General features: G+C 49.6%; 1 protein-coding gene and 1 long non-coding RNA gene across 2 annotated transcripts in view; one reads left to right on the top strand and one right to left on the bottom strand.

Moving 5' to 3' along the window:
• LOC115029421 overlaps positions 1–3,432 on the bottom strand; it is a 5,046-nt gene extending 1,614 nt beyond the window's left edge. The window contains exon 1 of the long non-coding RNA XR_003834991.1: positions 3,147–3,432. This is a non-coding gene — a long non-coding RNA (uncharacterized LOC115029421). The remainder of the gene's footprint in view (positions 1–3,146) is intronic.
• A 94-nt stretch (positions 3,433–3,526) lies between these two features.
• Positions 3,527–21,438, top strand: part of Cacng2 (calcium voltage-gated channel auxiliary subunit gamma 2) — a 126,673-nt gene continuing 108,761 nt past the window's right edge. Inside the window, exon 1 of the mRNA XM_021183787.1 lies at positions 3,527–4,869. Coding sequence (XP_021039446.1) covers positions 4,659–4,869 — 211 coding nt within the window. The 5' untranslated portion in view covers positions 3,527–4,658. The remainder of the gene's footprint in view (positions 4,870–21,438) is intronic.

Below are 21,438 nucleotides of genomic sequence, written 5' to 3'. Positions count from 1 at the left end.
CTCTCTCTCTCTCGTGTGTGTGTGTGTTCACTAACTCTAGCTGGACTCTAAATTCACAGTGATCCTCCTGCCTCTGCCTTCCAAGTGCTGGGATCACAGGCTTTTGCTGAGACCATCCCTCTCATCAGGAGTTAGCCCTGTACCCAACATGCAGTAGATGCTTGAGTTTGGATTTAAAAAAAAAAAAACTGAATGAATCTTTGTACTTATGAGTGACAGCAGAGTGTTCAAATCTCTGCTGACCCACTAACTTGGCCTGTGACCTTGGGATGTGACCTCTCTGGGCTCTCACCCACCTAAAGGAAAAGTTCTTAGCACATTACTGAGGATTCCTTGACCTGAGTGCGGTGTCAGTATGCCCACACCCTCACCCAGGAGCTTCTCTGTAAACTAGCTGAGGAGCTGATAGTCTCAAGGCAAGGCCCTTCTCCTCAGAACGCTCGGAGGTTGGGTTCAGCTCAGGTGATGGATTAGACTCCAGGGTCTGTCACTCCCTAAGTGTGAAAAATGATGCCAGATACTTGCGTCTCATAGGTAGCTCTGTTTCTTCACCTGTAAATGGGAGTAAAATGAGACCCCTTTAGAGGAGGGTTGTGGGATTCAGCACGGGTCAGCATCCAATAAATGTCGACTGGTACCATAGCTATTAACGCACAACATGGGTGACCACAGCCTGGGCTCAAGCCCCTGGTTCTTGACAAATGAAAGGACAAGTTTGCACAGGGGTTAAGTAACTGTCCAAGGTCAAACGACGAGGAAATGGCAGCCCTGTGCTTCAAGGCCAGGTCTGCTGTGCCCAAATCCCATGTTATTTCCACTCCATCAAAGAGGCGGCTCAAAATAGGCCTGTGGCATTTCAGCTAATTTCCTCTAAGCCCTTCCCAAGTAACAAACTGTAGTCACACAAAGCCGCTCCCTAGACATCTATTCAGCAGCCACTAAGCACAGGTGCCTGCAAATAGAGCCTGCGCAGGGCCAGCTCTCCCGGGGGGCCTTTCTTGCCTACAGAAGGACCCTGTGACATATAAGTCACTTGGAAAGAGTGAGGACTGTGAGACAGGAAGTGTCCCAAAGATGAAGCCAGAGAGCATTCTGGGTGTTAAATGGGGGTAAAGAATGAGAGTCAACTGCCTTGCTGCATGCCAGGCTCCTTGCCTTTCTTCTGCCACAGGAAGTCCACAAACTGCCCAGGCATTATTTGCCAAGAGTCTGCTACAATCTAGAAAGTCCTTGGGTCCTAACATCATAACAGTGAGCGTGACTCAGATCTTGCTATCAAGGGGTTATGAGGCAATGAGGGGGCCATAGCACAATTAAGTGTGATCAATGTGGTGAATTCATAGCAGTATGGCAAACAATGAAGATCGGGGGTAGCTGGGAAGCTCTACAAGGAGTGGACAAGTGCTCAGGGACCCATTTTTCAGACACTGAAACTGAGTCTTCAGGAAGCCAACTTGGATAGAGTATGGCAATTGTCCAAGTACCGAGTGAAGCTGTGTCCCCGGGCTTATTCTCTCCGCAGTAGTCTCTGCTGTCTCTATGCTGGCTGTGAGGACTGATTCCCCTCCCCACCCCCACCCCTGTTGTTTTTCCCGGTGACGATGTGGCCAGAAGATGAATCAAAGGCTGTGAATGCTACAGCCGCTGTCAGCAGTTCCGAGGTTAGCAGAGTCTGAGGACAAACAGAGGCTTCTGAGATTCTGGAATGGGTGGGTGCCTTCGGAGCAGAAGGCCCAGGGGTTGATGTGAAGAGGGGAGGGATGAGAAAAAGTGTTTTGCTCCACTATGCATGGGAAGGTCAAAGGCAGCCAAGGTGACAGGCATCACTTCTTAGACACATATGAGACACCCAAGTGTCTCTCCAATCTGCCTTGCTCAAAAGACCTGGGAGATCTCAGAAGCTTTGGATTCTGCCCCTCACATCTTCCTTAAGGATAGCAGCCCAACAAAAACACCCACGGAAGCCACTACTCACGTGCACCAGGGATGAGCAGACCATGCCCACCCCTCTTCCCCAGCGCTACTTTCCTCCCACGAAGGAATCCAAGGCCCAAGAACCCCTTCCATGCAAGCCAGCTCCAGCCTCCACTAAAATCCCTTAGCACAGATTGCAGAAGTCTGGGTGCCCTTCTCTAGATGCTGGGACCCTTTTCTGGAACTAGAAAGACAGCTCTCAATCCTTAGAAAGGTCCTTCCAGTCTGAGGAGGGAGAGGAGATTGGGAGAAAAGGAAGTTTTATGCAGGGTAGAGAAACAGGTAGTTTCTACCTGTGACTGCCCAGATGAAAGGAAGAGGTTTAGGCTCTGGGATTTACACCCAAGGAATTATTTCTACCTCAGCCATCTTCTGCGTGCATCCCCAATCTCTGGATTGCTGAGAAACTATCACGCGGGTCATCTCAAGGCACAATGAGGGGTGGCATTACTAAATTATTACTAAATTATGAAATCAAACCCTCTCTCTACACCCTTCAACTGACCCAATGGATTCACAGCTTTCTCTAGCCCCTCCCCCCAAGGGGAAAAAAAAAACCGTAACCTAGAGTCTCCTATGGTTTCCTTTTACTTAGTCACAAAGCTGATCTGAGATAACATGGCATCCACAAAGGTGAGCATCATCTACGTGCTTCAATTTCCAGGGTCACATTAAGGGAAAGTTGCACACACAGTCTGGAGAGGTGACACAGGAAACAACCCAGGCTCGCCGTTCTGCTGAGCAAGAGAGGGCTCCTGCCTTTCCCTGCTCATAGTAGAGAGGTTTTTAAAAAATCGATCTCATTTATGAATGACAAGGGAAACTTGGAAAGATCCACAACTCACTTCTCCTGAAAACATTTTTATCTTTGAGATGAGTATCATGTCCCGAACCCCAGTTACCAACCACCCTCTTCTCATCCTTTCACAAGAATCATCTTCCCAAAATGTCTACTTGTAGAAGCAAGATGTAGAACTTCACAGAAAAACTACAGAGAGTCACAGATAAAGCTATACACAATCCTGTTAGCGAGAAAGAAAGATCAAGAGGAAATAAGGCAGGAGATGCATCTATCCAGACAGTAAAATAAAACAACCTCCCCTCCCCAGAAAGTATGGAACCCATGAATAGGGGAGGAAGAACAACACATAGAAACTATGTTTTGTAATTACCCATCCAGGTTCTCTTCCAGGAGAAGCAGCTGATTGAAGTTTTGTGGGAATCTGACTGTGATGGGAGGACTGTATTTGAAGCTCTGGGCACGTAGAGATGGAATGAGAAGGAGGCTGATCTGGAAGAAACACCAAGGGGGGAGGGAAGAGGAGAGAGAGAGAGAGAGAGAGAGAGAGAGAGAGAGAGAGATCGCCAGCTACGCCTTCCTCCCAGCTCCAGGAGGCCCCGGCCAGCGCTCATTCCGGAACTGTGGAACAGGAGTCCGGGAGGCCAGGCAGCCCTGCGCTTGGCCCTGGCCTGGCCCGTCCGCGGACGACAGAGGCCCCGTGGCCGGGGCCCCACTCCTGGCTACAGAGCACAGGGAGCGCACAGAGTGGGGGAGCTGTCCAGTTCAGCACCACGGCGACGCAGTAGGTGGGCGCTCCTGCTCCGAGAGCTGTCCAGTCCAGCACCGCGGCGATGCTGTAGGTGAGAGTGCCCGGTCGTGGGGAGCTGTCCACTTCAGCACTACGGCGATGCAGTAAGTGGACGAGCCCGGCCGGGGTGAGCTGTCCGTTTCAGCACCACGGCGATGCTGTAGCTGGGAGCGCCTGGCCCGGGGCTGCGCGGCCGTGAGCGGGGGAGGCGGGCGGGCCTGCCTGCTGCAAGACGCCGGCTAGCGCGCCCCATCGCTCGCTCGCTCGCTGGCTTCCGAGGAGCTTTGCGGATCGGGGGAGGGAACCCCGCCTCGATTCTCCGGGAGAAACCCCCTCCCTCCCCCACTTCGCCGACACTACCCCCGCCGCCAACAACAATAACCGCGGCTGCTCGTCCTGCCGCCACCGCGCCCGCCAACCCTGCTGCCGCCGCCGCCGCCGCCGCCGTTGCCGCCGCCGGGGCACAACCATGGGAGGCGAGACCCCCTCACCGGTGCAGCTGAGCTCGAGGGCTTGCAGAAGACTGGGCAGTCTCCTCTGAAACGGAGGCGCCTCGAGGACCCCCTCCCTCCCCAAGGAAGAGAACTGGCGAAGCCACGGATTTTCATGGCGCAGGCCGCAGAGCCGCGAACGAAGACCGAAGGTTGCTTCCCAGCTCTTCCAGTCTCTAACTGTCTAGGTCCGGACCATGAGAGATGGTGTTGAGAATTCGGCTGTACCCTGGCGCGCTGTGGAAGCCATCTCCAAATTAGCGATCACATATGGAAACTGGAGACCAGAATTTTAGGAAAAGAGATTAAGGCATCTCACTTGGGGGGGTGGGGGGGTGTCTTTTTATTTATTTTCCCTTTTTTAAAAAAAAATCGCTGCAACTGGAACAGTTTTTTGATCTCAAAAGGCAAGCCTCTCTTCCCGTGTGATCTTTATAATTTACACACTTTTCCGTGAGCTTTCTTATCTCCCTTTTTTTATATCTCTCCATATTCTCTATTCACACATATATCCATTATATTAGTAGTGGAATTACCAATCGCACCCTCACACACACGCTCCTGAGAACCAGAAGTCGGTTGGGTGTTTATATAATGAAGAATTATGGGGCTGTTTGATCGAGGTGTTCAAATGCTTTTAACCACCGTTGGTGCTTTCGCTGCCTTCAGCTTGATGACCATCGCTGTGGGAACCGACTATTGGCTGTACTCCAGAGGGGTTTGCAAGACCAAAAGTGTCAGTGAGAATGAAACCAGCAAGAAGAACGAGGAAGTTATGACCCATTCCGGGTTATGGAGAACCTGCTGCCTCGAAGGTATTTGATTTCCGACCTCCTCCCCCTTCCCACGCCGCCCCTCCCCTCCCCCCCCCCCACCCCCGCCTCCAAATAAGTCCCCTCCACATTCCACCATTTTCCCACTTCACTCCCTCCGCTGCCGCCGCTGCAGATCAAGGTTGGCTGGGTTAGTTTCAGAGGAAAGAAAATCAATAAGCAGAACCCACACTCTACTCTTTGGCTTCCACCCCGTCCTCCCAAACCTCGTCATTGGGATGATCTATGGTACGGTGAAAACAGGACATTGTCTGTAGAGTTCAGATGTGCTCTGGAGGCTTTGGAGTCCTTAGGGTTTGCCTTTGGGTCTGGCTTTGCCACCTATGAGGAGGGGAAAATAATTGCTTCCCTGCGTGCTGCTCAGCCTTTTGCAATGAAGGATTCAGAAAAATGCTCTTCCTCTTCTCCTCGCTCCTCAAAAGTTACAGGCCCAGCACCATCTGCAAGTCTCCCTTTTAAAAAAAAATCTGTTGTTTCTAAGAATCCTTATTTGGTAGATTCTCATTATTCTAGGAGCTCAAGCTGAGTTCAAGAGCATTTCGTAATGTCTACGAGCCCCGCGTACCATTCGAGGTGGCTGGCTGTGTGTATGTGTGTGTGTTTAACGTTTATGAAGTCTAAAATGCATGTGTCTCTCACAGGAAACAAGCCCAAGTTCTAATCAACAGCGGTCACTTGCCCGTTAGACTGAGCGCTGATTTGCTTCCACGCAGAGTGACATGTCTGTCACCCAGAAGCAAGTCGAGTCAGCACTGTGCAGGCAGGAGGCGAGGGCATGGAGAGGTTGAGGGGTGGAATGGGGAAAAAATGGGGTGGGGGTGTCAGCTGTTGGTCTTGATCTTGCAGAGTCATTGGGGCATGTGCGCCGCATGTGCTGTGGGCTGAGGGGTTCCCACAATGTAAAGGCCAGGACACTAGGACATGAGGAAGGCATGTGCTTTTGGGACACATTGATAAACACAAGAGGGGGGAACTCTGCAGGACATACAAGCTGCATTTAGCCACAGACTTTAATATGAAGGAGTGAATTTGCATAGCTATATCTGTCTGTGTGCAAAAGCCACCTATAGGAAGACAGGCAGAGAGACACATATGCCCCTGTATGGAAAGAGGCTTGTATGTGTTCCACTGATGTGAACCAAGCCTGGAGGCCCTTTGAGGTGGCATCGGGAAGTGAGCACTGCAGAACTGTTTGTTAAGCTCAACGTGGGATGGTGCTGCAGGGAGTTGGGGCCAGCAGATGGGGGAGAGGGCAAAACTGACGTGATCCTGGGGGGTGGGGGGTGTCTAACCTATACTAAGCCAAACACTGGTCTGGGAAAAGAGCTCCCATCGCATGCCCCCTCCCTGTGTTCTTGGTGCAAACGGTTGAGTGATGGCTGAACATGTTTTGAATAGCTAAGTGACTTCATTGAGCGATGGTCTGTTTGACGCATACTGCATTTGATACCCTTTCTCAGTCCAAGCGCTGCCTTTAACATTCTGCAGAGGTGCTCTCTGCTGAACACTCCGTGCTCCTCCTCAGCCAGAGAGTCAATATCAGGAAATTAATAGGGACCGTTTTACACACACGCATTCCGCCTCTCTTAAAAAATGAAAAGCCTTTCATAGCGCCAGTCATTTTCAGTGAAAAGGCAGCTTCCATGTAATTAAACATTTATGGCAAGCTTTGATGCCGAAAGAGAAAGAAAGCAAAAGGGAATGAGGGTTGCTTTGGGGACATGATCCTGGCAGCTGTTTGCATTCCTTGGATTTTGGTTAGAGGGATAAAAGATCTGCAGCCAAGAAAAATTAGAGAAAAATCTGTGTTTTTATTTTAGGGCAAATGTAATCAGATATCAGTGACTTGGTATAAATATGCTTTCTAAATCGGGGATTTTTTTTTGTGACGGATCCTTAGTGTTGTGATCTTCTAAACATCTTGTAATTCACAGTAGACATGACTGTGATGGCACTGGGTCACTTGTGCATCAAAAGGCTTAAGTATTTTCATTAGACACCCATCTGTTCCAAGTCCGAAGCTACCCACCTCCTCTAACTTTCTCTCCGAGCTTTACTCTCTTCTGCCTCAATCAACTATAACGTGTTAGAATTGCAGCCGCCACCCACCCCCTCCTCCTAGGGTTGTGTGATGCTCACAGGAGCTGTGGGTTTGGCATTGTCCCCAGCGGCCACCCTGGGTGCCCAACCCAGGCACTTGCCTCCAGGCTGTGAGGGGAGGGCTAGATTAATAGTGTCTTTCCCACTAGGCTCAGACTGAAAGAGCTAATGAGTTCCAGGGCCCTGTCTGACCAGACCTTTCCATCTCTTATACCTTCTGCCTTGGGGTTCCTCAAACCTGGGACCACCTCACCTTGGCCACTTAAGGAAATGTCTGGTGCTGATTTTCTAACTGCATGCACTTCCTAAAACTAGAGTTTGGGGATTTGAGTGAATTGGCATGCATGGGTCTTTATGGTATTGACAAGTTAGCGTCTCAGAACAGAGTCAGCTTCATCGAGGGCTGGGTGATTGGCGCTTCTTCAAGTCAGGGTCTGGGGTAAGAAAGACTTTCCAAAAAGATTCCTCCCATCCCACCTTGGATTGCACTCTGTACCCACACTGAAGACCTGGCGAACAGGTTTCCAGTTTTCTCCCTGAGAGTCTGCCAGTAACCTCAGCTGAAAACCAGGCCTGATCTCCTCTCGTCTCTATTGCTCTCTAGCTTTCATTAGGGTTTTTGTGCGTGATCTCATGAGATGGTTTTCTTTTACCTCTTCATGAAAAGAATTGGGAAATAGTCCCTTGCCTCTGTGGCTGCTTTTGAAATTAATGAGTCTGTGGAGGGATTAAAAAAAAGGGACATGACCACCTGTTAAGGCCATACTCTCGGTAAGGAGAGAGATAAAGGAAATCTTCCCCTCTGCAGACAACTGAAAGGTCTCTCGGTGTGAACTCTTGAACTCTCTGGCAGGTGGGTGCCTTTCCTAGGATCCGAGCCTGTGGTGGGAGAGATGATTGGGCGTGACCCTGGCATGAACAGAGTCCTGGGTAGAAGCCTTGAATTGTTCAGAAACTGCCTTAGGGGTCCTCGGGTGGGGAGCTGAACTGGCTCTTTCAGAAAACAAACTTAGTCAAATCTCTGAGAAGGCACAAGAACGATGTGCTCCAAGCATAGTGTGTCTGGAACACTGTGGCTTGCCCACTTGGAGAATGAGCCTCTGCTGTTACCTCAGAGGAAGCATCATCTCCAGGGACTAGCGTTCTGCCCTCCAGCTCCTGCCTTCCTTCTGTCCCCACTCCACTCTCCCCCAGAGGATTGCCAGCCCTGCAGAGGAAGAGCCAAGGACTGGTACACAAGCCACCCTCCCCCACACTCCATCTTTTTGTGCCCCTTACCTCAATGTATAGGGAACAACAAAAATATTGTCTTCTGTCTAGATTGGTGCCTTCCCCCTGACGGACTTTCCAGCTCCTGTAGCATCAGGGGTGTCTCCGTCTGCTTGTGCATGGCACCTCTGATGGTCACCCTGCACCTCCACTGCCTTTGAACGACACCTCCGCTGCCCCTGGTTGTCTTTTCTAAGTTCAGAACTGCACGGTCCTTGCCTGGCCTTCAAGGTGGCAGAATGTTCCAGGGCCCTCAGCATGCTCTCTTGTTTCTACAGACAGAAGGGGTAGAGTTTTTGCTCTAAGGGAGGCCGTCCGCCTTTCTGGACACTCTTGCCTTCCTTAATGTTATAAGAATATTTCGAGATAACCTGACATTTTCTAGGCCCTAGAGTCTAGGAACTTTGCTCATAGTAGGTGCACAAGAAATATGTATCAACATCCTGATTCAGAGATTCTAAATATGGTTGAGATGAATGCAAACATTATTAGAATGGAGAGAGAGAGAGAGAGAGAGAGAGAGAGAGAGAGAGAGAGAGAGAGAGAGAGAGAGAGAGAGAGATCAGAATAATTTGTGTTTTTTTTTCTTCCTGGAATTCTTTTTAAAAAATAATAATGAGTCATGAGTCTATTATAAAATACGAGAAGCCAAAGGACTCTGCCACTGGGCTGTGCAGTTCCTAACTGGCCAAAGCGAGGGCAATTTATTCAAGGGAAGGGGGAAATAGTCTGCACCATCTCTACAGGGGAGGGAAGGGGAGCAGCGGGTTGTCTTCATTTCTGCCATCATAATTCAATTGTCTGCTGGTCCTCTCCAGAGCAGGCGCCTCAGGCAGACCATGGGCATTATAACTGACCACACCTAGTCAGAACCTATAGAACTTTCTTTTCTTTAGGAAAACTCTCATCTAGTTCTTCATTTAAAGACCCAGGAACACCTCACCCCAACCCTCCCCTCTCAGGACCTAGGTTTTGATAGCAGCCTGCCAGAGAGCAGGCCCAGTGTCTTGGCATCTCTCACCTACTAGGCAAGCCTGACTCGCACATATAGGGTCACATGGCAGAAAGTGGCTGAGCCAGGACTTGCACTCAGGTCCCTGTGACACGTGGAGCTCCCCTGTCTCCTATGCTCCATGGGTTCCAGAGGCCAATGAAAAGCCCTGGGGCTGGCACCATGGCTACTTTCATGGTCCCTGCAAGTAACAGGTTCTGTTTTGTTTGCATCTGATAGAGACCCGTTGAGCCAGCATGAGTAGTCAAGAGGGCTGAGCTCTTGACCACTCAACCTGCCAATGTGCCACTCTGCCCCTCTCAGGAGGACATGACTGTAGTCCACCCCTCTTTCTTGGCTAGACTGAGGCTAGGAGATTGTAGTGACCAAGTCCCAACAGAGGACTCTAGGCCTGACCCACTGGGTACCTCTTTGTTTGTGACCCTTTTCTTTGAAGGCATCCTTGGTGTGATCCTCCCATGGGTTTAGGACAAGCTTCAGAAAATACCCAACTCTACAGCCCCTGTGCATCATGGGAGTTTTCATAGAAAGCTTGATGTTGGGAGGGGAAACCCTTGGAACCCTTTGGGACTGGGTTCATTTTGTGAGTTCACTTCAACCTAATGAGCTGTGGCATTTGGGGGCCATTGAGCCCCTCTAATAGGTTTCCTTTCCTATATAAGCAGGAGGTATCCTAACCCCATTGCAAGAGTGGTGGGGGGGTTAGAGCTTAACCCAACTCCATGGAGTAGGGGAAGGAAGAGCGTTCCATCTGGAAGGGCAGCTGTTCGCTTTGTCCTCCGCCGTGTTTGAGATTTCAATCAACAATTCCTATTCCCCCCTCCTATCCCTTCCTGTACTCTTTATTTATTTGATGTCTTAACTAGGTACTTGCTGCTGTCTGGCTCCTTGTATCGGTTGTTGTCGTTGTTGTCGTTGTTGTTGTTGTTGCTGCTGCTGTTGTAATCTTATCTCTCTCCTGACACTAGACCATCAGTTCTGTGGGGGCAGAGGTACTTCTTTTCAGCTCACCGCTGTGCCCCCAGTGATAGTGACAGTGCAGAATGTCAGCCTATGCTGGTGAATGTCACCAAGGGGAGGGCAGCTGACACCTAGCTGCCCCTTCATGCCACACAGGGCTGGGTCCCTGAGTGAGCAGTGAATGCAAAACATTGCTCATGACACTCCAAAATAAACAGTGAGCGTAAGACAGGGGAGTGGGTGAAGAAGAGGGAGACAGACAGACAGACAGACAGACAGAGGGCTGCCATGAAAGGAGAATGAGTGACAAAGAGCAGTGATAGAAGTGGAACTTGGGAAGGAACAAGGGACTGGGGAGGGAGTGAGCGGCATGGGCCCCCTCAGGAAAGACACTGGCTCCCATTTCCCCTTCTCCACCATCTACAGAGGATGTTGAGGGGTATCTTAGAGAAAGCTGCTATGTCAGGGAGAGGGAGAAAATGTCTACCCAGGCTACTCAGAAGTTTTCAATTTTACCAGACTATCAGGTCATAGTGTGGTGGTTCACAAGAAGGAGCTGAGAGCTCAGGAGGCTGAGGCAGGAGGATTGTCACAAGTTTGAGACAAGCCTGGGCTACATATGGAGTTCCAGGATGACCTCAACCACAGTGTGAGACCCTGTCTCTAAAAACATAATGTTTTTAAATTTTTAAATGTCAGCGACTCTTTTTAATATTAAATAATTCTTTTGGCCAAACCCCATATTCAAATGAAGTTCACATTTTAAGTGTCCAGGCTGGTGCTCCACAGCCACACATGGGGCAATCCCTGAACTGGTTTAACTTTTGATTAGCCTCTATGAAGTCTCACGTGCAAGGTCAGGGATCTAGGGACCTCGTGGAAAGCCGTGCCATTCAAGGTCACTGATATCAGGGTCCTTAGAGCCTAATTCAACAGCTCATGTGTGTGTGTTTGTGTGTGTGTGTGTGTTGAGTCTAGATTAGTGACACTAAAGGGTGGCACACGGGGCTGAGTTTATGAGACTTAGAACTGTACGATTGGTACTTGCCGTGAAGGCAAGCCTCTGGTCCTACATGTAATAACTGGGTGTGAGATGGAGAGATGGCTCAGTTGGTAAAGTGTTTGCCATACAAGCATGAAGACATGCATTCAAATTCCCAGAGCCCATGCAAAACTGGATGTAGTAGCATGTGCCTATAATTCCAAGACTCTTACAGTGAGGGGGAGAAGGTGAAGACAGGAGAATTCCCAGAAGCTCCCAGGCCAGTTAGACTGCATCAAACAGTTAGAGGATCCTGTCTCAAAAAAACAGATAGAAGGCAAAAACTGTTATTGAGGGTGTCCTCTGACTTCCAAACCATGTACAGGACAGAGTCACACTCATGTGTGTGTGTGTGTGTGTGTGTGTGTGTGTGTGTGTGTGTACGTGTGTGTGTGTGTGTCTACAGAGTCAGGCACGGGGGTGAGTGTTTAGAATCCCAATAAAAAGGGTGTAGAAATCGGTGTCTCCTGGGAGTTCACTGGTCAGCCAGTCTAACCACTTTACAAACTCCAGGCCAATGAGAGACCCTGCCTCAAAAAGTTAGTTGGATGGCACCGGAAGAATAACACCCAAATTTGACCCCAGATGTCCACATACATGAATACACCCATACATACAAGTATACATAGAGAAGCAGAGATAACCACTATAATTTCTGTGCCATATCCACTTGAAATGTGTGCCTTGGAATCAGAGGAAGATAGCAGCCTCAGTCATTAAAAGAATGGTAGGCAGTGTGCTGTGGCCCCAGTGGGCCTCTGTAACCAGTAGCTTGTATCCAGACCCTGACTCAAAGCAACACAAGGTTAAGGAATGTGGCCTGACCCATGAGTTTCCTGGTAAGGAAGATGGAGTGGGGTGCTCCCTCAGTGACTATCCTCCATGCCACCTCAGCCAAGGTACCACTGAGTCAGGTAAAGAAGATCCACCCGTGAACAGATGATGATGGTGTGAACTATACACAGTTGGGCATTCTGGAAGCACAGAGATGGGGTGGGGGTGGGGGTCCTGGGGAAGACTGAGCTAGAGAGAAGGAGAAATGGTATGCAGAGATACACGGGGACCAGAGAGGAAATGCTGATTATCTGGTGTGACTGGGAGCCAGGGAGGGACAAAGCTAGGAGGTATGTAGATGAGAGCCCATGGGGACAGACGCGCTTCACAGAGCAGTTCATGTTAGGCTCAGGAGGGCCCCACTGGCCTTCCACCTGCTCTGGTCCCTGAAGCTTGAGTGCCTAAAGGGTGGTACAAGGAGTCAACACCACCTTGGTGTTTACTGGGAGACACAGGGCCTGGAGATGGGGAGGCTGCAGTCACTGGGCAATTGGCATTAAGGCAGCCATGGCGACAGAGTGAAGGTGGTGAAGGGAGGAGGTGAAGTGCAGCGTACAGTAGGGATGCTTCCATCCAGATCCCCATGTCTCACTCTCTCATGTAGAAGATAAAGTTGCTTCTCTTTCTTTTCTGTTGCTGTTAAAAAGCACCATGACCGGAAGCAACTTGAGGAAGAAGTGGGTTACTTGGGGTTCCAAGAGGGAGGATGGATGTGGCATGACTGAGGATCAGGAAGCTGACTGATCACATGGTATCCACAGACAGGAAGCAGAAAGTGAGGCAGGGCTATAAACACTCAACGTTGACCCCCTCCCCCAATAATGATGTACTTCTTCTAGCAAGGTGCCATCCCTCCCCCCAAAGGATCCCATAACCACCGCAAACAGTGACACCAACCTCGGACTGAGTGTTCAGGTACATGACCCTAGGGGGTACATTTTCCTTTCAACCCACCACAAAGTAAACACAGACAGGAGCTGCTTCTCCCCAGAGCCTGGCCCATGGATTAATGGAGAGCCCGTCCTTAGTGTATAAAAGGCTTGACTGCTCCCTCAAGGAGTTCAGCATAAAAAAGAAGACCCACCAGTGACCAATGTTGGCAACATAGCAAGGAATATATACGCATAGGGAATTCTGGGAGCACAGAAATGATGCAAGGGGCTTCCCTCCTTTCCTGCTGGGTTTTCCAACCAATCTCTCAGCCAGTCTTTCATGTTAAGCTTCAGAAAAGCACATTCTCTAACAGCACATGGATGGGAGCTCTGTTTCCCTGGCACCCCGTGTTGGAGGTCCCTTGGGGTTGTCTTCCAGCTGCCTCTTTTCTGTATAGCACAGAGAAGGTGATAAGTCAGAGCCCCAGGTACTGGACACCGTGGCTTGTGGTGGAAATCCAGGCTGTTTACTGACTAGCAGAGGTATTGGCGTAGCATCCTGCAGCTACCTCCAACCAGCCTCCATCCCTTAGCTCATCCCCTCACCTCCCTGAACCTCCCTGCCCTTGGGTAGGCTTCCAGCTGCTAACAAGATGCTCGGGCTTTCTCAGGAGCAGGTCGCTGTGGCCTCATTCCTCTGAGAGCCAACCCTTTAGTTGGTGTCTCCCTACACTTCCAGGGCTAGCTTCTCCCTGGCCTTGCCCCTACCCCAACAATGCTCAGGGTTGAGGGCAGGGCTGTGGCCACCTCACACCTTCTTTTAGCCCAATTCCACCCCAGTGTGCACTTAGTTTATTTTCTCTGCTTAGTCACGTTCTCTCTGCCGCTTCTTTATCTCAGATAAAGGACAGACCTTCTCCTCTGCTACATCCCAGTAATATTGAGCATAGTGATGATGATGATGGTGGTGGTGGTGATGGTGATGATGATGATGATGGTGGTGGTGGTGGTGATGATAGCCATTGTGTGTGCATGTGTATTCTTGCACATACCACTGCCACTATTACAGAATAGCAATCATTGTGTGGTGATAGATAAACTGTTCCTCAAGTGCCACCCTCTGTTTTCTGTGACACTGGCCTGAAGCTTAGGCTGGCCTAGCTGGCCAGAGAAACCCATTCCCAGCACTTCCTGGGGAATTAACAAACACGCAACACACAGTCAGGCCTTTCATGCGTGTTCTGAGACCCAAACTCAGGTCCTCATGACTACACAGCAAGGTTTTTGCTGGAACCTTCTCCCCACCCCCAACCATTAACTTTCCTTGAGTGCCTCTTTTCTGCTAAGAATCGTCGCTGATGTTTCCCAGATGTTCGCTCTCATTTTGGCCTCCCAGAGCTGAAGAGATGAAACAGGATCCCCATCACTCCCATCTTGAGAAACTCAGGAAGGTTAAGAACTTGCTGAGGTCACAGAGTGCCAGAACTGGGGTTCCAACCTATGCCTGTCTGACCCCCAACACATCATCGGGTTCAGAGTTTTCCCTGAACCCCACTCCCCAAGCCTAAGTACAGATCTTTGAGATGTTCAGGACTCCGATGCCTGCGCTCCCATGCATGATGACATCTTTAGCGACCTGAGGCTTAGCTTAGATGAATGCTGGGAAGCTGGAGAAGCCGCTCATCAGAATTTCTCAAAACAGAAGATGGTGCTCCATGCAAGACCATCTTCTTGTGGTTGGGGACAGAGTAATAATTCCTTGTCTTCTGCCGAAGGCTGCTTCCCAGCCACATTCTCTATCTTCAGGACTCACAGAGGTTGCTAATTCCTTCAGCTTCTGCATCATCTCCTGCCTTGGCCAGCAGAGCTCTACGCCCCCACCTTCCCTTCCCAGGCGTTCCCCAACACAATACCATCCATAGTTTAATTTTCAGTATATTTTGTTTTCTGAAACAGAGTCTCAGGTAACCAGAGCTAGGCTCTAACTCTCTGTGTAGCTGAGGTTGGACCCTGGTCTGTACATCATCACCTCCTGCGTGATGGGCTGGCACACTAGTTATTTGTTGCTACCTGAGACACGGGGCTGAGGAGATGACTCAGCGGTTAAGAGCACTTGCTGCTGCAGCAGAGGACCCTGGTTTCATTCAAAGCATTCAAGCCAGGCAGCTCACACTGCCTCTAGCAGCAGTTCCATGGAAACTGCCGCCCTCTTCTGGCATTCCTTGGCACCTACATTCACGTGCACATCCCCAAGGCCGCATACATACATGAAGACACATTTTATTTAATTGAAAATAGAAACTAAAAGAAAGAAATACCAGATAAACACAACATCAGGAAGGAAGATTCATTCTGGCTCACCGTTTAAGGGTATAGTTCACCATGGCCCGGAAGGAGTGGTGGGAGGAGCCACAGGCAGTTGCTCACATTGCATCTGCAGTCAGGACACAGAGAGAAAATGTTGCCACTTAGCTTCTCCTTCTCATCCTGTCAAGTATGCGATGATGCCATCCACATTTAGGGTGGCTTTCCAACTTCATCGTAATCTAGATAATCCCTCATGGGTGTGGCCAGAGGCTGATCTTCCATGTGATCCTGCCAAGCTGACCGCACTGATCATGGCAGTAAGCACATACCCTAGGCCAGCCATACCTGCTGTTGTCTACCTTGTCCTCTCCCTCTAGACCACGGGCTTCTCATGCATTGATAAAGGGACTTTCTAAATTATCACTGTGCCCCAGGACAAGGTGTGAGTGAATGGGGGTGTGAAGGGGACCACCAGGGTTTAGACAGTTGTTGGAAGGCTGGATGTAGAAGGGGAGGGTGAGAGAAGTGAATGAGAGGGTTGGGATTAGACAGAGACTCCTTCCCAAGGGATGTGTTAGGTTAGTCATTGTTTGGGATACATTTAGAGGCATGAAAGAACAAAGAAATATGTTTTAAAAACAAAACCAAAAGAACCAGCAGCAGGTTATGTTTTGCAAGGAAGACAATGTACATATGCATTTCAGCTTGGATCTTCCCATTGACATCAAAGCCTGAATCCTGTTCCAGCCTGGCCTGGTGTTCCCATCAGCTCTGGCTTCCAATAGGCTGGGTTCAAATCCTGCCTTTTGGCCTTACAGCCATGTAGATGGAGCATTAGGTTAAGTGCTTGCTGTGCAATCATAGGACATGAGTTCAGATCCCCAGGTCCCATGTGAAAGCCAGGTGTGACAGTGCCTATGTAAGACTCTAGCACTTGGGTTGGGGGAGGGCAGAAACCTGCAGATTCAGGGGAACTTGCTGGCCAGTCAGTCTATCCAAAATAGTGAGTGCAGAAGGTTCAAGGAGAGCTCTGTGTGGAAAATATAAAGAGTAGAAAGAAAGACCTTCAGCTTCCATGTGCACATGCGAATGCACTCAAAACACACGCATACACACCACATATATACACATACCACACATGTGTATTAAATCAATCAATCCAAAACAAATCAATAAAATACTTTAAAGACATGTCATTTGATCCAGGAGAATAGCCTGACTTGATCCAGTTTAAGTTGTTTTGAATGACCACGACTATGTTAGACTCAGACTTTGTTGGATCACCAAGTCCAGCCAGACCCCTGGGGCTGGGATGGGGGAAGATAATGCCTCCTGTTCCCCATTCTTGGCCTGCTTTTCCTTCTTGCGTTGTTTTCTAACACATTCTGCATACATTTGCACAGAACACACTGCTTCTATCCTAGTCGGGTCCTCTTCTGTCACTCAGTGCAGTTGCCCCTGAGAGAAGGGACACCATGCCCGTGGAGTCTCAAAGGCGGTATGTTCTAGGAGTTTGGTAAATGTCTATGGTGACAGATTTGTTTCATCTCTGAAAGAGGTCGGAGACTAGAAGAAGACACGGGAAGGCATTAAGGTCACGACCATGATCCCAGCACACACAAGGGACAGAGAAGACAGAAGTTGTAGATGAGAGAAAGGCCCCAAAGTAGAGGAAGAAAATAAAACCACCCATGGCTGATGTTGGAAGGGTGAGGCCAAGGAGAGAGCAGAGCAAGGTCTAGGGAAGCACCTTTCTCATGCCATATCCCCACCATCCCCAGGGATCCTGCGGCTATGCTGATGCCAACCCCAGGGTAAGGTGGATGCTGACAGGCTGGGTTTCCAGCCTGCAGGTGCTGTGTGTCTGTGGAACCACACTCTCAGAATTAAGGCTCAGAGCTCAGCCAACTAGATCTGTGAAAGGGGCACAAGGTGGGGGTAGGGGGGCGACTTTCCCTGGGAGACAGTTGGTGACTGGATGCCAGGCCCTGTCGTCAGGACCACACAGGTCACCCTCCATGAGCAGACCAGTATTCTGTAAACTTAGGTGGTCCCACAGGAAGCAGGCTGTGTGCTCCCTTCCTGCTGCAGCTATGACAGAAGATTGCAAGCATAGGGTTGTCAAAGAACAACGTTTATTCTGCAGCTCCACAGGCTGGACGTTTGGGGATGATTTGCAGCTAAAGCCGAGTATCCAGCAGGTTCCTTATAAGGCTCTTGGGTGTCTGCTGTTTCCAGAAGCAGCCACAGTGCTTTCCCTCTGCTCTTCTTTCATCCCCAGAGCCAGACCTGGGCCAGGCTTTTTGGGCTGCTTACATTATTCCTCTGTTCTTAGAGACCCTTGTGTCTATGTGAGGCCACCCAGGCAACCCAGCTGCGGACCAGATGAGTACAGGCCTTACTTCCACAGCACACTCACTCCACTGCACTGCACGACACCACAAACTGCCACAGGTTGCAGAACAGGGGTGTGGACAGTTTGGAAAATTGTCATTTTGCCTCCTGTGGGAAGTGAATACTTAAAAGAATCCTAAAATCAGCCAGGGCATATGCCTTCAATCCCAGAGCTTGGGAATCAGGCAGGTGGATCTCTGATCTACAGAGTGAGTTCCAGGACAGTCGGTGCTACACAGAGAAACCCAATAAATAAACAAACAAACAGATAGACCTAATGTCACTGCCCCAGACCAGTTTCCTGGAAGGAATTTTAGGGTTTTTAACCAAAAGGATTACATTGCATTGGACATAAGAGAAAGACAAAATTAGCAAGGGGTTAAATAAGATGGAAAAGTTTCTTCTTATCCAAGCACATGGATCTTGAGCAAGAAGTACAACACCCCCTGTCTAGAGGCGCCACACAACGATTGACAATGCAGACTATCCCTGGATCTCCACTCTACTGTGTGACTTTTAGTCTCAAAAGCCCAGCATGGCCCCCAGAGCCCCAGACACACTGTCTTTGTGTTTCACACAGCAAGGTGTGAAATGGTAGGAAATGACAAGGGCAAAGGACTCCTCAGCCAGTTTCTTAGAAGATAGGACACATTTTTCACATTGGTCTCAAAGGCTCTAAAACTCTTCTTCATGCCCATCCATAAGGTACAAGAAATAATAGCTCATCCTTTGTCCCAGACTTCCATGTAGCCAGTAAATCACTAGAGGTTCCTGGATGAGAAGAAAGGGAAAGCTGGAAGTGTCTCCAGAGTACCTTACGTGTGTCCCCTTCTCCTGCAAGGCCTTGAGGCCAAGAGAGGAAAAGGACTCTGCAGGATCAGAGAGCCAGTGACAAGCAGTGATTGCAGGCTTGCAGCTGAGAGCAGCAGCTAATGGCACCTGTGAGGAGGAAGGGGCTTGGCCATTCCTTCATGCCCTGATTGTTCCTCTGGTTCATGTACTATGCTGGATCTCCCCTTCAGGAGGCTCAGCCACTTGCCCTTCTGAGTCCCTTGGCTGACACCCTATCTGCCTCTCTTGCTCTCCCCGGTGAACTTCAAGTGGTCCATGAAGCCATGTGTGTCTACCTACAACAGAGCAGCATCGCAGGGTTGGCCAGAGGGGGACGTCAGACTTCGGTAGCAGTGCAGGGCTTCCTCCTTCCTGGTTTGTATGTTGGCAGGGAGTTGGGGCTTTGTGGCAGGCTTCACCTTTGGAGGAGGCTTCCATTGTCTGGGGATTCTGCAGCAGCCATGGTAATGCAGATGGTAGATAGACCTGAGTGGATCCAGAGTGGGTGGCACGTGCCCCTCTCCCACCAGCTGAGAGGCACCCTCTGGCATTCTCTGCCCACCAGTTTAGACACATTCAAACATCCATACATTTTTTGTGCCTCTGTTTTTAAGTAGTCACTATTGCAGCCAGGAGGTACAGCTAGGGACAGTGTTATATTGGTTTTGCTTCTGCCTGATCAGTAGGTGAGGGGCAGGCCAATGGGTCAGGTGAAGTAGAAGAGACAGTGCCTGGTACACACCAGGCTGCTCCCAAAAGAACATTATAATGTACAAAAGGGGATCTGGGCAGGAAGGAAAGACAGAGGAATAAACTGGCTTCAGTTTGGCTTCCCAATGAAGCCACAGAAGCTGAAAGCAGGGAGCCAGCCATCCTGCAGCCTGGGCCCTGGAATAGCAGAGTCCCTCCTAGGGAAGCCTTCAGAGAATGGCACTCGCTTCAAAGGATTCCTCTGCAGCTCAGGAACACTGTGCCCTGGCACCAGCCTCACAGGCAGAGGCAGAGCAGGTTAAGATGGCTGATGTGTGACACAAGGCAGGGGCACAGAGACCAGCTCTTGTCCTATATCTGCCACAGGAGAATAGGAGCCAGGGGTGAGACCCAGGCTGGTAGGAGACAGAAACACCATGTGACAGAGTGTGGTGGCAGGTGTTGAGGAAGGGGTGATAGCCCAAAGGATCAGCGTAAGAATGGAGGCATCCCCACTGGGAACAATGGGAATCATGGAATAATAGAATAATGGAGATTATCGTGATGGTGAGGGACAGAAAAAATATGATTCATAAAAGGGTCTGCCTCCCCGAGGCAGGGAGAGACCTCTGCTTCTCCAGACAGTCTGCTCCAGGACAGTTCTCTGAAACACTGGAATAGTAAGGAAGGTCCACAAAGCCTGTGGCCCTAGGGCCCCAGTTGAAATGATACTTGAGCCTTGAACAACAGGGCCATACACACAGCATCCTGTAGATTTCCCCCTTCAGCCTTAGGGGCTCCCTGCCCTAGATTTCTTCACACCCTGACAATCTAGAATCTCCATCCCTAGAAAGAGGTGGTTCTGGGCATGAGGTGGACCTGGCGGTGGATCGTAACTGGCTTTGAGGCCTTGGGCTAGCCTCTCTAAACCACACTTTCATCTGCTAGCAAAGCAGAGATGATGCTCAAGCAGCAGCCTGCAAGAAGGCTCACACTCAAAAGTTCAAGGTTTACACACCAGCTCCGAAGCTGGCGGGTGCTTCTTTCAGTCAATGAGTTCTCAGGCATCCATCATTAACAGACTATGTGCATTATAAAGACACTTATCTGTAAGTGATGCTCATGCTACAGCTTCATCCTGAGCAGCGTCTACAGAAGCCCAGATTTAAGGCTCTCATTATATTTTTAACAACTGTTTAAAATATCCAGCTTAGGGCTAGAGAGATAGCTCAGTGGGTAAAGTGCTCGCCTTGCAAACTCAAAGACCTCAGTCTGAGACCCAGAACAGATGTAAAAGATCAGGCATAGTGGCATTTGCTTGCAATTTCAGTGTTGGGAAGGCAGAGGTGGGAGGATCCTTGGGGCTCACGGAATAGATGTTTTAGCATATGTGGGAAGCTCCTGGCCAGTGACAGACCCTGTTTCCAAATGCAAGATGAATACTGCCTGAGGAATCACACATACACACACATATATGCACTCACACGCGCATGTGCACACACACACACACACACACACACACACACACACACACACACAGGTAGGGAGAAGGAGAGAGAGTGAGAGCTTTGCCCATTTTACATAAACCACACATTCTGACAATAGACCATTACTGTGTTTGGAAGAAGAGGGTAGGTGGTACTCCATCCCCAGCATATCCCAGATTTCTGCCTCAAGTGAGCCAAGGAACAGGAGGAAAGGAAGCAGAAAGGTTAGACATCAACTCATGGAAGTTTCTAGATCTTTAAAGGTCTTTTAGGGGAACCCAGAGGACTCAGTTCTTAGAATTGGGTCTGTTCTCCCATCAAGACCATGTTATAAACAGCAGCCTGGGGCAAGATGGGGTGACCTTCCAGATGTGTGCTGAGGATTTTCCATAATTCCTTATGAGTCTTCAGGAGAGGCTGTTTCCTGATCCCCCACTAGAGATAGAGAGATTAACTTCTTCCTCTACATCTGTGGTGAAGTGATTACTCTCCCTGCCTTGGTCTATCAAACCCAAAATTTAACTGCCTACTATGAAGTATAGTCACGCTTCTGTATCCACATGGGAATGTATTCAGGACCCTCCCCAAGTCTCTCATTGGTACCAAAACACAAAGATGCTCAAGTTCTTCAGAAACCAAAGGAGGGGGTAGGAAGAGGAGGAGGAGAAGGAAGAAAATGAGGAGGAACAAGAGGAGGAGGCAGAGGAACACAGTATTGACAAATATTCAACATGCATTCCCTGGTGTGCTTAA

The sequence above is a fragment of the Mus caroli genome, chromosome 15 (assembly GCF_900094665.2).
Source record: "Mus caroli chromosome 15, CAROLI_EIJ_v1.1, whole genome shotgun sequence".
Lineage (NCBI taxonomy): Eukaryota > Metazoa > Chordata > Mammalia > Rodentia > Muridae > Mus > Mus caroli.
This window is presented reverse-complemented; position numbering and strand designations above follow the sequence as displayed.